We start from the raw sequence: 14,889 nt of genomic DNA on the forward strand, positions 1-14,889 counted from the left end.
TTATGTCATGCGCTTTTAGTTTGAAGCATTTTTATTCATCTCTATTTAAATATAAAACATGCAAATTATTTTTTGCTCTAATTAAATAAATAAGTCAAGCAAAGCTTTAAATTTATTCATACCTATGCCTATACTTCATATACTTTATATGTATTACATAAATAAATGAATTTTTAGTTGCAATGTGGTAGGTACAAATTGTAATTGTTTTCCCTAAAATGTCACAAATATTTCATTTCGTCTCTTAAATCTACAAAAGGCATAAATAGGCGAAACTTCATCGCAACGAGTATGTATGTGTGTCTTTTTTAATATACTAAAAGTATTAATACATAGATTCATTGCATTACTTCACTAAATTTGCATACGTTTTTAACTTAAACTTAAAACTGAAATCCGGGAAAAACACTTATTATAATGCATACAGTTGTGTGCATAATGATAGCAGCGCTAACGTTTTCCAAGCGTTCCTATGTTCTGTAACTAATAACTGTAGAAATTAATTTAGTTTCTAAAATGAGAATACCGAGAGAGTAGTCGAAAATATGGAAACGCAAAACGCACTATTCCAGCAGTGAAATAAACGTAAATACATTTGTCTACAAAAACAAACAAAAAAACCGGAATTTATTGTTCGTAAAAATGAATAAAACAAATTGTATCTTTCTCATTTTCGTATAAACGCATATATTGACAGATTTTATGGCTTCGGTAGTCCCTACTCAGATCAGCGGATACCCCACGGGGGCCAGAGCCAATAATCGGAATCAGTTCTGCAGGAATCATGAAGTGGATCAGCGAGTATGTATGCATATAGAGCGAAGATCCGATCTAGACCGCTGCAGAACTGCAAAGAAAAGGAAGAAAAGGCAACAGGACACAACCCAAGGTGTCAACATATGATCCCTATTGAAATCATGGCGGGCCCGTTTTGCCTGTGTTGCTTAGAGGAGGCTGATAGCACTGAGCATTTTCTCTGAGTGTCCTGCATTTGTTAGAGCACGGCTGCGATTTTGGAATCCGTAGTCATGGGAATGTGTAATATTCGTTCTCTCAAACTGGAGGATATTTTCAGATTTACCAAAGTATCTGGAACATTGTCACAGGTCTTATATTCTAGTTATCTTTTTCTTTCTGTTACTTCTCTCCTTTTCTCCTTGACTGTCTACACTTTTAATTTCCAAAGGTTGAAATACAATGCCTTGTATTCGGGTGTATTAGGAGCTATCAAATCTCTCGGTTCTTCTTGGCTCGACTTTTTTTCACATTTCATTTTCAATTTGAACCCCCACTCAAATTGTATGACAAATATTTGCATAAAATATTTTAGTGCTCTCATTTCATTCTTTTAAATGGCTTTAAGATCTTTTCTCCACAGAGGGGTGAAACCTTTAAAGTATGAACTATAAGATCCGGCTCCTCGAAGTGTAACCAACTTCAGACCGCTCGCGCGTGCATCTGCTGTCTGTTAGTTTACTAAATGACAGTCCAGAGTATTGTTTACAAGCGCGCGGAAGCATTTTGCCGTGAGTAAACGCGAAAAAAGAAAATCAGCAATGGACTTCAAACGTAATAGTGTGATTGCTTTATATTTGGCTGTAAAATCATAACCAGGAATTGTTCGTGAGCTCGAGCATCTAAAAGTAAATAAAGTTTTTGTTTATCGCACCATTACTCGCTACAATGATACTGGTAGCATCGCGAAACGTCATGGAGGGCGTTTTGATGACGCGACGTAACGTGAAATTGTTCAAAAAGTGAAGAAGCGACTTGAGCGAAATGCCCGACAAAGTGCCAATCAAATGGCGAAACAACTGAAAATATCTGAGTAAAGCAAAAGTGATTTTATTCTTAATTTTATATTATTTCCACACATTTTTTACTTTGAATTGAATAAAAGTAATTTTCCAAACTAAATTTATGACCTTTTCAATTGGTTACACTTCGAGTGCCGGACCGTGTGTAACAATTTTTTCACCGTTAAAGACCTACCGAATACTGTTTGCAAAACTCTAAAGTGTTGTCTAAGCAAAAAAAAAAAAATCCATTTTTTTCGGAAATCATAGAGAAACTGCATCGATTCTCTGTTTGTCGGCTTTGCGCTACTATTGCTATGAACACCGCTGTATTTGCATTCACTATGAGTTAATTCTCTAATTGAAATACAATATATTGTACATAAACGTATATATTTACATATAATATATAATTAAAGTGTATATGTATATGGGCGTGTGTGTGGCATGATTTAAATACATGAATATAACTTAAATTCAAATTGAAAATTATATTATGAAGTAAATACAATACTTCCTTTACAAAATTCTTCTCTCTTAAATTTAATACATTAAACGTTAAAATATCGTTTTTTTTCTCCGGGTTTGATTATCTCAGGCTTCATTTTTCAACATTTGAGATTTTACCTTCTTTAATTTTACTTATCAATACTTTCACTACTCTCAATAAGTTCCGTATTGAACATAGCTCTACAGAAGTTGAGCATACCACGCGATAGACTATTATAGCAGGCTGCTTTGTTTTTGCGCGCTATACACAAATAATAGAAGGGTATTCCGGCTACCGTAATACCGATACCAACAATGAGATTCATGGGATTACTGAAGCTTGGCAAAAGCACAAGTGTCAGGCAGCATATAATGAAGATGATGGGCAGTGCCAGATGCACCTTAATGGGTCGCGGAATGTTAGGTCTGCAAGGAAAGAGAATTTAATCAATATACTACTTAAACTCAAAGGATGAATTTTCAAAAATGTAATAGTTACTTGGTATGACGCATCCAGAGCATGCCAGCAATACTGGCCACCACTGACAGCCACAACATGGCACTAAAGTAATTAATCAGAATGTAAACATCGGCAGTGAGTAGTGTCAATAGCGACGTGATGCACTGCGTGAATTGAAAAATATAATATAATAGTCAGGCTGGTTAACATTTTGCTGAACAACGCAATTTTCCGAACTCTAAAACTTACCGAGAATATCAACGATGGTATAGGTGTTTGTTGTTTGATATGGAATAGTGTAAAAAATTTAGGCAAATGTCCTTCTTGAGCACCCGTGGCAAATAGCCGCGCCGAGGTGAAGAGCACTCCGTTAACGCCACCAAAAGTGCTCAGCGCCACAAATATGGGCACCATGAAGGCGAGCGGCCCGAAAACACGATTGCCGAATGTAACCGCTACGGCCAGCGAACTGAGCATTTCGGTTTTTGACACTACGACAAAATAGGCTAAATTCACTAACACATATATGCCAGTGACCAGAGGCATGGCAATCCAAATAGCACGTGGAAGATTTCTAGAAGAGAAGAAGAAATAAATATTTAAGAGCGATTTTTTTTTTAATAAAAAACGAGCAATTAAATGTAATAGACTCAGACGCGCGGCCAAGATTTTTTTGGGAGTTACATTTTGTATAAAATTCTCTCATAAATACCTACAATTATATGAAATATGATAAGTGAATATTTATTTATAAAATGCATATTCAGGTGCATGCAAAACTACTTTTGAGCAAATAAAGATAAAGTAAAACAATTTAATATTTCTAAAAAAAAGTAATGATATAATATTTTTTAAAGAAACCAAATTAAATCCAAGTCTCAAGGGCGCAAATAAAAACATTTAGTTTCTTGAAAAGAAAAAAAAAGAAACAATTTAATTGGATTTTCGACTCGACTCGTATTTTCAGCAAATGTTTCTAAAATACTTTCCATGCGCTGTCCATCGTGACACATTTTGAGTCGACGAAGTAATGAAAGTGGTATTTCATTCTAGCAAGTTGCTATGGAAAGAGTTGCTACAATACTCATAGTTAATGAATGGCGCAAAATTAATCCTCCAATTTTGGTTTTGAGTAATGGAAATCTTTATTTTGACCTTTGAGCGCTCCAATGCTTATCTGTTTAAATGCTGCAGTTGTCAAGTTCACAAGTGTCAAATATGATTGACGTACGACGCCATTTGCAAAAATTATAAATCTTCTAATAGGGTGATTAATTTTGCGCCACCTTGTATAATGTATTGATAAAATCCCATTTTGAACACATTAAAATTCACCATTCAAAATGAAGATTTCTATCACTCAACATAAGTTTATTTATTTATTTATTAAAAAGTTCTTAAAAACAAAATTGAATGGCTAATTGCAATGCAAACATATAATTCTTTTATAACATTTATAGCAGCTATTTCTGATGCATTTATATTACCTTTATTTTTTTCTTACTTCTCTTGGGTTCCCAATTCTATTTTCTTCTAAAGCCCATTGGGTATAAAGAATGCTTTTTATCTGTTTCCAAATTTCCTTACAAAAGAGTTCACCAAGCCCTTCAAAGAAATATCTAATGAGTCATCTGACTAAATATAATACTCGCAATACTCCTGCCGAAGAGTGACCAGAACAACGTTCTACTTCCCATATACTCGTAAACGGCTGAAAAGCAAGCGGCTGATAAACGAATTTCCTACATACTGAGATTGAGTAACCATTTTATGTATTTGCTGTTTATTTTTGATGAAAAATTGACTCGGCATGGGTTGATAAGCGCCGTGTTTAACACTATCAAAATCATGTCGACAAGTTTAATGTGCATAACGTTGTGAAGTTCAAGGCTAACTCTCGTATCTAATAATGTTGCCTAACTGACCTTACTCATACATGAAAGGACTACCATATAGCTAAAAAGTACAACTAAATAGTGCTCGTTGCAATTGAAATCTCTTAGGTGTGCTGCTTGACCATTTAACCCACATTGCAGAAGCTGGGGGGGGGCCTTTCAGAGAAGGAAAATGTTGAGCATTTTCTCTGTAAATGCCTGGATTTGGCAGCTAGGGTGCAGATTTTTTCGACAGCCTTGTGCGGTGCGCCAAACTAAATCCCATCAATTTGATCCATTGCATTAACAGCTCTGGCTAGCTGTAGATATCTGCCTTTTGGAGGACCCATCATGGTATTAAAACAGCGCTTTACTGCTTCTGGGGAGTGCCAGACTAGTACTCCAAACCATTTACCTACCTACCTACTTCAACAGGCGATTTAAATGCACTGAAGATGAATAACGAAATATTTTTGCACACCAAAAACGCCGGTAAATTCTGAAAGGATATTTCGTAAAGATGAAATAAAAATATAAATATAAATAGAATAATAGATAGGGTGAAATGAAAACGATTGAATACTTGTTTAGAATCTGATTATCTCGTAAATTATTTGTCGCTTATTTATCAATTGTTTATCGTTGATTAATGAACAGCTTTAGGCAAATATTGATGTATTCACCATTGACAGTTTCAAAACCGGCAGAACTCGACTATAGAAATGCGGTCATATCTTCAAACTTGAATTAAAACTGATTGTGGTGCAAAGTAAATCGATTTCGTGCGAATTACTAGCAATGTTTGAGTAGAGAGAATATAGAAATGTTCATACACTGACTCTTTCTACATAGAGCCTATAGTGGAAACTGACTTCTTGAAGAGTACATTTGGCTACAGTAGCCTATCCAGTTAGTGCAAGCGCTAATTACTCAAGAAGAAATCAAATTTTTCTGTAAATAATAAAAAAATATACATACCATAAGACATTTCTTCGTAGTTGTAGTAGGTACATGCAAATATGTACATGTGCCATTATGCAGAAGTGTGTTTCATTTAAATAATTATTCATCCAACAGTGCATAAATTTTATCTGACAAGACAAATACGCAGATATCCATTTGCCCACACACTTCTTCGGAATAAGTAATATCAAATGGGCTCTCATGAATTGCAAATCACTACTGCTCAACAAGTGTCAAGTGCACACGCATACACACATATATTGATTATATAGCTGGGTGAGAATTTTACTACAGGGTCTGTGGGATTAATGCGGTATACCTTTTTTTGCTTATCAGATTCCATAAGGTAAAAAAGTTAGAATATGATTAGGTAAATAAAAACACAAACGCTAAATGAACAAAAAACAGATCGCATTCATTTATTTTAATTTATTTCCTATTGCATATCTCACGTTAAAAAGCGACATATACACCGCCCGATACATATTTGCTCACTTGAGCAAGACCTAAGTGCGTATGCTAAAAGTAGAGCTAAAAAATTATATCCGTGCCTGGCATTTCTCTAGACCCATTCGTTTGCGTTTTTTAAACGCAAAACTGTTATTAATTTACATACGAGTATATTATCATACGATTCACACTGCAAAAACTATTCACAATGATTATAAACAAAAGACTAATAGGCCACGCAGAAAAAGTTCTTCCGGAGTATCAATGCGGGTTTCGATTTGTGAATGCGGATAAAATTTGTTCACTCAAACATAAATTTTTTGAGCAGAATATTGGCTTGCGCATGCTGTTTATTGATTTTAAGTAAGTAAGTGGCCATCCCACAATATTTCATAAATGTAAAATCCCAGACAAACTAACCAGAATAGTGATGTTGACTTTGAAATAAACTGTATCGAAAGTTGTGATACAAGACAATAACTCTGAATCCTTCAGAATTAAAACTGGAGTAAGACAAGGGGATACGCTCTCATCAACAATCTTCAATCTCATCAATCAATATATGCCTCCGATGAAATAAGTGACGCAAAAAGGACTGGACTTATATTAGACAAAACTACTCAATTTTTCCCATACGCGGATGACATAGCAATTTTCAGCAAAAAAATCCACGCCCTATCCAAAACCTTCCCGGATATTGAAATTGCACCTGGTAGAATTGGCCTTTAAATCAACGAAGATAAGTCGAAATATATGATGATGTCCAGAAAAAATAAACCATCAGCAGACAAATATCAGGAATCCTTTACCTACTTAAGCCTAAAACTGAGTGCAGACAATTCCACAAGCCTCACCATCGATGAGAGAATCCAAGCAGCTAACTAACAGATCGTACGTGTCACTAACGAAACTCTTCAAATCGAAACTACTAAGCAGACAATGCAAATTGTTTCTGTACAAAACATTATTAGACCAGTCTTATGCTATGGAACAGAATCACGGACCTAATTTAAGCAAATAAAGCAAAACTGCAAACATTCGAACGAAAAACACTTAAAAAAAATTTGGGAGCAATCGAAGATCACGCGTAGAAGAAAATTGTAGAAGCCAGAGTTTTCAACACCAGAGCAAGAATAAGACCAAAAACAAGATGGACCGACGAACTAGAAGAGGACGTCAATAAACTTGGAATAAGGAACTGGAAAAAAGTCGGAGATGTATGGATGACCCACGTGCAGCAGGCCAAAACTCACAAAGAGGTGTAGTGCCAGAAGCTGATACTGATGATGATCATACAATTAAAAAAAAAAAAAAAATTCCTGAGTTAAAATTGCAAACATATCCTTTTCCAAATATAAAAAACTAAATTTATCTAAAAAAAACCGGGTATTTTTTGCTAGCCGTATTTTCAAAATGTATAGGTCTTCCTCATGTGTACACGCAAAAATTGACTTTTATCGGGCGGTGTAATATTACACATACTATTTGTATATTTCGAAACTCCCATCCGCCTTAAGTTTCATTTTAAGGTAACTTTAAAATAAAAGTCAAAATGTTCCAATGTTATTCCAATGTCCAAATGCTCCAATGAGAGTATTTCAAGAATGCAAAAAAAAAGTTTTCCTCACCCTGTAGAAACCGATGAAACAGCTTTTTCGCGTACTTGTAAGCACATACATTCATATTAGGGGTGCCAATTTTCGAGATTTTAGTGATCCCGAAATTTTCAGGATCTTATGTTGTATATTCGGGATCCCGTGACTGTCGCAGAATTAAAATGTTTAAGATTTTGTCAATATTTATTGCTAAAAACTGTAATACATATGAACTCAGACTGCTTTAGTATTTCAGATCAAACCATTACAAAAAAGAAGTATAATTTTTAACATCCATAAATTTATTAATGCAATTTATTACACTTATTTATAAACTAAAAAAACACCCATAAAATTCTACAAACTTAAGTCTTCAGTATTTTATAATAAAGTTTTTGTGCCCCAAATATAAATAAAGGGTCTTTTAAAAGCAACGCCCAGATGTTTCTTCAGAATATTTCACGATTTTTATTCAAAATACAGCGCTTAACAATTCCATTTGAAAAATTACATCACTCAAATGTCCACGTCTACAGGTAAAAACCACCAAACGGTCGATTCATGAATGCCTAATTGTTCAGAACGTTGATATATCGGTTTTGAAAGTTGTTCAGCACACTTTGTGCTCCAGCAGCAATATTCTTAACAGAACGTATAGTTTCAGTTTTTGGTCTGCCAGTCCTTTTTCTATCCTCGAAAGAACCAGTTTCTTGAAATATTTTCACCAACCTTTGAATTGTCTACTTATTCGAATGATTATTTCTACCAAAAAAATCACGAGTTTTGCGATATGTATGTTTTTCATAAAGTTCGACCATTTTCATAAAAAGTTTCAATAATTTTAACGCTTTGTTCTATCATAGAAAATTGTACTAAATTGTCTACTTAAATGTCGAAAAGGACATGGAAAAAAGGTATTAGAAAAGGTTTAGGAATTATTCACTACTGACATCTAGACGTCAATTTTGAAAGGCCCTATATATTAGGTGCAGGAGCAACGGCCCAGGTAAAATTATGTTGAATCACTGTTTTAAATTCATTAATTCAACAATGACCTCCAGTGTATTTAAATGGTCATCAAATTCCTACTAGCGACACAGTCAAGTACTTGGGAATGCATCTTGATCGACGCCTCACATGGAAAAATCATATTAAAGCTAAGCATAAACAGCTTAAAAATAAAACCAAAAGAATGTACTGGCTACTTGGGGGCAAATCTCAACTTAGTCTAGAAAACAAGGTTAGATTGTATAAAGCTATATTGAAGCCTATATGGACCTACGGTATACAGCTTTGGGGAACTGCTAGTAAGTCTAATGTAGAGATTTTGCAGCGCTACCAGTCAAAGACCTTGCGAACACTTGTCAATGCACCTTGGTTTATCACAAACGAAGCCATACACATGGATCTAGGTATTCCATTTGTTAAGAGAGAAATCTCAGTATATTCTAAGAGATACATTGAAAGATTGTCAAATCATGTAAACACAAATGCTATTTGCTTGTTGGACACAACCAATGAAATTAGACGATTAAAGCGCAATCATGTCTTAGACTTGCCATTCCTTTAAATTTGTCAATTTAATAATAATAATAAAAAAACAAAAAACAAAAAAAAAAACAGAGCTAAATATGAAATTTTTAAAATGCTCCAATGAATTTTAAAATTGTAATATAAGTTATACATGAAGTATATTAAGTTATACAATTTTCGAGTAAAAATTAAATGTAATAACATAAAATATGCATAAGAATTGTAAAAAGAAAAAATTCTATAGTTTTCTATGTAGTTTTGCACCAGTGTAAATACTATGCTGTCATTAGGTAATAAGATCTCTTTTGCTGAATATCTGTATTCTAAGATAGATTGCAAATAAAGTATTTCCATTTAAAAAAAAAAAAAATCATATTAAATATATTTAATTCTCAAGTGCATAGGCATGTACATAAAATTTCTAATACAATAAAAAAATATATGCATACGTGCAAAAGCCGAATTATTTAAATATAAAAATCTGATGTAAAAAACGATACTCAACAATCCGGGGATTTACGGAATTCAAGAAAAGTAGTAATCCCGAAGTCCCGGTATTAGCATCCCTAATACATATTTACAAATGCATGCAATATCTTTTAAAATCAACTGGTGGCAAATGAATGAAAGCAGGCAAACTCATACATACATATATTACATAAATACATACACTTAGACTCTCCATACAAAATAAATGGCCTTCAAGCTTTGTTAAATGTTCTCTTCCCGCAAACGCACAACCGCACGTACGCACGCACATTTTAATGTGAACATCGGAAGAGTGTTTCTGATGATTTCACTTTTATATGCAATGAAGCCACTTGAGCTTGATTCAATAAAAAAATTGCAAAAAATAAATAGACTGCAAACAGGATGAGAAGAACACGAAGATGCTTTCAAAGGAATTGTTCGAATGACGCAAGCGTTTAAGTTACACCACTTTAAGAAATTTAAGTTAAGATGAAAGTTTGAGAGAAATAATTGGTTTTCTTAACCTAAACAAGTTTTCAAGTGGGCCTCCCAAAGTACACTTTTGAATTTTTATATATCACTGGCCAATTTTGAAAGTTAGAAATATTGTCACGCATGCATTTACGTTAATTTGTATTTTTCGACGAGTTATTCGTAAACAAATTTTCATGCAGACTTTTTTATACTTTTTGTAATTTTTCAGCAAAAATTCATTCGAATCTTATCATTTTTTCACAGCAATTAGAAACTTATCAAGCCGGCATCTTATAACACGGTTTCGCTATAACACGATAAGAAAATTGCAAGAACCTTTGTAACGCTGTACTTCTGGAACTGCGGCGGAATTTTAATTCTGGGGAAATTTTTTTTTCATCTCCGTGGCCTGAAAACAAAAATGTCCCACGCTTTTGGTCGGCAGTCTGAGTCGAGCCGCGGTGTGTTAAATAACAACTTTTTAACATTAAGTTTCAGTCCGAAGCCATGGCAGGAAAAATAAAAAAACAGCGTTCAAAGAAAATTTATTTCTTTAAAAGTAAATCTACAGATATTGGATCGTCTTTTGAAAGAAGAAAAAGCATCTCACATTGGAAAAAGCCTTAATTTGAATGAAGCAACAGTCCGGACTATCAAAAAAAAAAATTAAAAAGAAGTAAGAACTGCAGTTGCTGCAGGATCATTGAAATCGGAAAATCATGCAGCTCGCCTCCGTGCGTCAATAATTGAGAAAACGGAAAAAGCACTCAGCATTTGGATTGATGGTTACTGGCGAAAAAAATTCCATTAGATGGCAATATCATGATACTAAAAATTTTAGAAACATCTTAAAGAACAAGAAGAATCCTCTGTCAACCCAGATTTTGTAACAACTAAAAGTTGGTTCGAAAAATTCAAAAAGCCTTTTGTAATTCAAAGCAAAAAAATCCAAGGAGAATATGCATCGGCTGATCATGATTCCGCTAGGACGTATCCAGAAAAAATTAAAAACATTATAGAACAGGAAGGATAAACAGCAGATGAAGTTTTCAATGCCGATGAAACTGGGCTTTGGAAAAAGAAAAAACAGCACCCGGATTTAAGATGTCTAAAGACCGTCTAACGCTCCTTTTGTGCAGTAGATAAAAACACCTTACCGGTATATTGGAAATCAAATCCAAGAGCTTGGGTAACTGGAAATTTATATCAAGATTGGTTTTTAAATTGTTTTGTGCTAGACGTTGAACGTTATTGAAGGCTAATTTGAGCTTCAAAATGCTATTACCATTATATGTATAATGCTCCATGTTACCCACAAGATTTGAATCATCCCAACTTTAAAATACTGTTCTTACCACCTAACACTACATCGTTGATCCAACCATTGGATCAAGGTATCATTTATACCTTTAAAACGAGCTTTATAGTGGATTTTAGACTTAACCGACGCAAAATCAATTAATCTAAGGGAAGCTTGGAATCAAGCACTCTATCGACATCATATCTTTGTCGCTGAAAGAACTGGAAACATCAACGTTAAATGCGTGTTGGAAAAAATATGGTTATCTTCAGTTGAAATAGAAAACGTGCCTGAAACGTCAGAAAATGAAATTGGTGGCATATTAGAACTTGCTAAATCAATCGGAAGCGAAGGTTTTGTGGATATGGCTATTGAGAACGTTCAAGATTGGAAGGAGAAGTTGACGAAGCGGATTTGATGAAAATGGCATCCGAAGCTGTAAATCAAATCGATTCCGAGTACACTGATGAAGATTGTGCAGTTAATAATTTAACATTAAAAAAATTAAAAGAAGGCCTAAGCTTGGCTGAAATTCTCGAGTCATTTTTTTGTTTTTTTGAATGCAGATCCTTCTAATGAATGATCTGGTAAGAACCAGCAACCAAAGTACAATTACAGACTTTTTTTAAAGAGAAAAAGATGCAAGAACGTTAATTGAAGAAAAAAGTTGCGAATGTGAAGGCGATATGAAGGATTCTGTGTAAACACAAAAAAAAAACGTTCCCAACTGATTATAGTGAGCACTGACGACGAAGAAATTTATGAAATTAGAGTTGTGTTAAATAAAAATAATATATTTTTGAACACACATTTATATTTTTAATAAAAATTAAGTTGTTTATGTAGAATTAAGAAAAAATGTTTTTAATAAGTTTTGGGAACATAACCCCGTTTTTGTACTGGCTCTGGGTCTCATACAACACGGCTTTTTCTAGAAACCTATGTACCGAGTTGCAGGAGGGTTACCTGTAGTTAGTTTGCGAAATGTCGGAAAATATTTGGTTGTTAAAGGTTAAGTTAAAGTTTAAGCTCGTTGGCAAGGTGACATTTCACACTAAGAAGTCCTTTTGCTGATTTTGATTTGTTCCATTCAGTTTTGAGTTACAGGGTGTTAACAATGGAAGTCAACAAAGAGAAAATTCGGTATATTTTACAGTTTTTCTTTAATGAAGGCGAAAGTACAATACTTTTTTTCCTGGTTCACTCCTCTCGGAAGCATACGGCCTCGACAAGACTTGTCTTGCGTTGGTTTCGTTAATCTATTTGATGTTTGTGAATGTTGTTTATAGTGCCGTTCAGGCATTTTTGGTGTTAAGGAAAATATCGATTAAAATCCCAGAAATAATCGAAGTTGACTGACATGTTAGTAGTCATATTACTATAAAAAATTATTAAAAAAAAAACAATTGAATTTTTTACCAACTTCTCGTACACTTACAAAACAAATTCAAAAAACAACAGGAAAACTACTACACCTTTGAACGAGAAAGTATTTATAGTGATGCTAGCTCCCTTAGATATGTACAAGATGACCAAAAGCAATCATCCAATGTTGTTATTGAGTAACTAATTTACCAAATAAAAAAAAAGGACTTTGAAGGTAATCTTTATTTTGATCTTTGCGCGCTCCACTGATTTTCTGTTTGTATACTGCAGCTGTCTAGTTCCCAAGGGTCAAATATGATTGCCCTACGAAGCCATTTGCAAAAATATAAATCTTCTCATAGAGTGATTAATTTTGCGCCACCTTGTACATTTAAATTAAATCTGTGATCGATGAAAAACATTTGAAATGAGCTCTGGCTAGTGCGCATCACCTGCCAATGTGAGCGCGATCATGTGGCATATGGACGGCGCAGCGCGTAAGTAGAGATGTACTCTAGTACGCTCTTTTTATGAATGAAAGTAATTTGATCGTAAAAATATGAGCACGAACTTATGAATGCATTTGTTCTTGTTGTACTATACAATATTTCAGACTTTTCAGCGCCGACGCTACTAACGCATCTGCTGCTGCATCAACGCCTAGGAATGTATTTTGTTTTTGCATTCGCAAGGTGTCTAATTTCAGTACTACGGACTACGTGGCAGCTTTTGACTACTACCCACGAATTTTTTTATTATCACTATCTTCTTTAACTGAAAAAGAACCGTTACGCCATTTTTTGTGTTAATTGCGTCGTTTGCATCGCTTGCACATTACTAAGACTGTCGCTATTTTTGCAATAAATATAAAATTTTGTGGTGTTTTAATTGAAGTTGTGTCTCTTTATCTAAAAAACTTGGGTAGATAAAGAGGCAAAATTCGAGATAATACCACTAGCGGAATGAAGAAATTTCAGTGAAACAGTCATAATTCAAAATTATCTTTTATTTCCTCAGCCAAAGTATAAAATCAATAATTCTTTAACAAAACTTTCTTTCCAGAAGGTCTTCTTCTTTATGGAATGCAAATTGACCATAATACTACCCTGATCAAAAAGTTCCAGGCGCAATCGCCAGGTGACGCTCTAAGTCAACAGATTTGAGTTCGGCTTTTTTTTTTTGGTAGATTGCCACATCTTTTCATGTACTTTCAATGATGCAAAAAACGTAGAAATGTTTGGAAACTATTTTGGTAATAATACTCTAAAGAAAAGAACCGTTTACGTGTAGCATGAACGCTTCAGAGAAGATCGTGAGTACATCGATAAAGTGAAAAAAATTGATCAATAACCACAAATTAACCATCAGAGAGTTACCTGAAGACTTAGCATTACTTATGGACTCGGTGAGGACATTGTAGTTTATTATTTGGGCTTGCGCCGTGTCGGGGCAAAGTTGGACCCAAAGGGACCGTGTTGATATCGTCAAAGTCATAATTTCGAGACTCAATCCTACCCAACAATCACCAACCGCATCATTACTGGAGACGAGACGTGGGTTTATGAGTACGACAAGCAATCTAGACAACAGGTGAGTGAGTGGAGAGTTCTGAATCAACCAATATAAAAAACCAACTCTCTTCTTCATCTTTATTTTAGGATTAAATCCTGTTTTACAACAATTTACCTATTAAAAATGCATAAAACATATAATAAATATCTGTACTATATTAAAATCATGTATCGGTTGAGCTTGAAGTCCAACATTCTCGCCATCTCTTTGGAGGTCAACCAGGGCGTCTTGAAGTTTTTGTATTTTCTATCAGCCTTGATCGGTCATTCTCTGTACATTCTTATACCATTCCTTCCACCTCTTTCTGCTCCACCTGATAACATCTTGTACGTGGCATATTTGTCGTATCTCTCCATTGTGCATCAAGTGACGGGGATTAATGGCTACTACTGCGGGGAGTGTGTGCATTTCGGTTCTTGATACTGGCTGCTCGGTTGTTTTCATATAGTATTTCAGTATATGCCTCACGCATGTTTTGTATATTCTGACATTGCCTTTAGTGCTGAGGTATTTATTGCGCCATATAGTATCCCTAAGACATCCTGCC

General features: G+C 34.4%; 1 protein-coding gene across 5 annotated transcripts in view; it reads right to left on the bottom strand.

Annotated features, from left to right (window-relative positions):
- Nucleotides 1-14,889, bottom strand: part of LOC128863301 (Y+L amino acid transporter 2) — a 44,294-nt gene continuing 29,405 nt past the window's right edge. For all 5 annotated transcript variants that reach the window (XM_054102411.1, XM_054102410.1, XM_054102409.1 and 2 more), the window contains exons 6-8: nucleotides 2,995-3,319; nucleotides 2,785-2,909; nucleotides 1-2,711 (exon numbers count right to left, since the gene is read on the bottom strand). In XM_054102411.1, coding sequence (XP_053958386.1) covers nucleotides 2,435-2,711; nucleotides 2,785-2,909; nucleotides 2,995-3,319 — 727 coding nt within the window. In that variant the 3' untranslated portion in view covers nucleotides 1-2,434. The remainder of the gene's footprint in view (nucleotides 2,712-2,784; nucleotides 2,910-2,994; nucleotides 3,320-14,889) is intronic.

This window comes from Anastrepha ludens, chromosome 5, assembly GCF_028408465.1.
Source record: "Anastrepha ludens isolate Willacy chromosome 5, idAnaLude1.1, whole genome shotgun sequence".
NCBI lineage: Eukaryota > Metazoa > Arthropoda > Insecta > Diptera > Tephritidae > Anastrepha > Anastrepha ludens.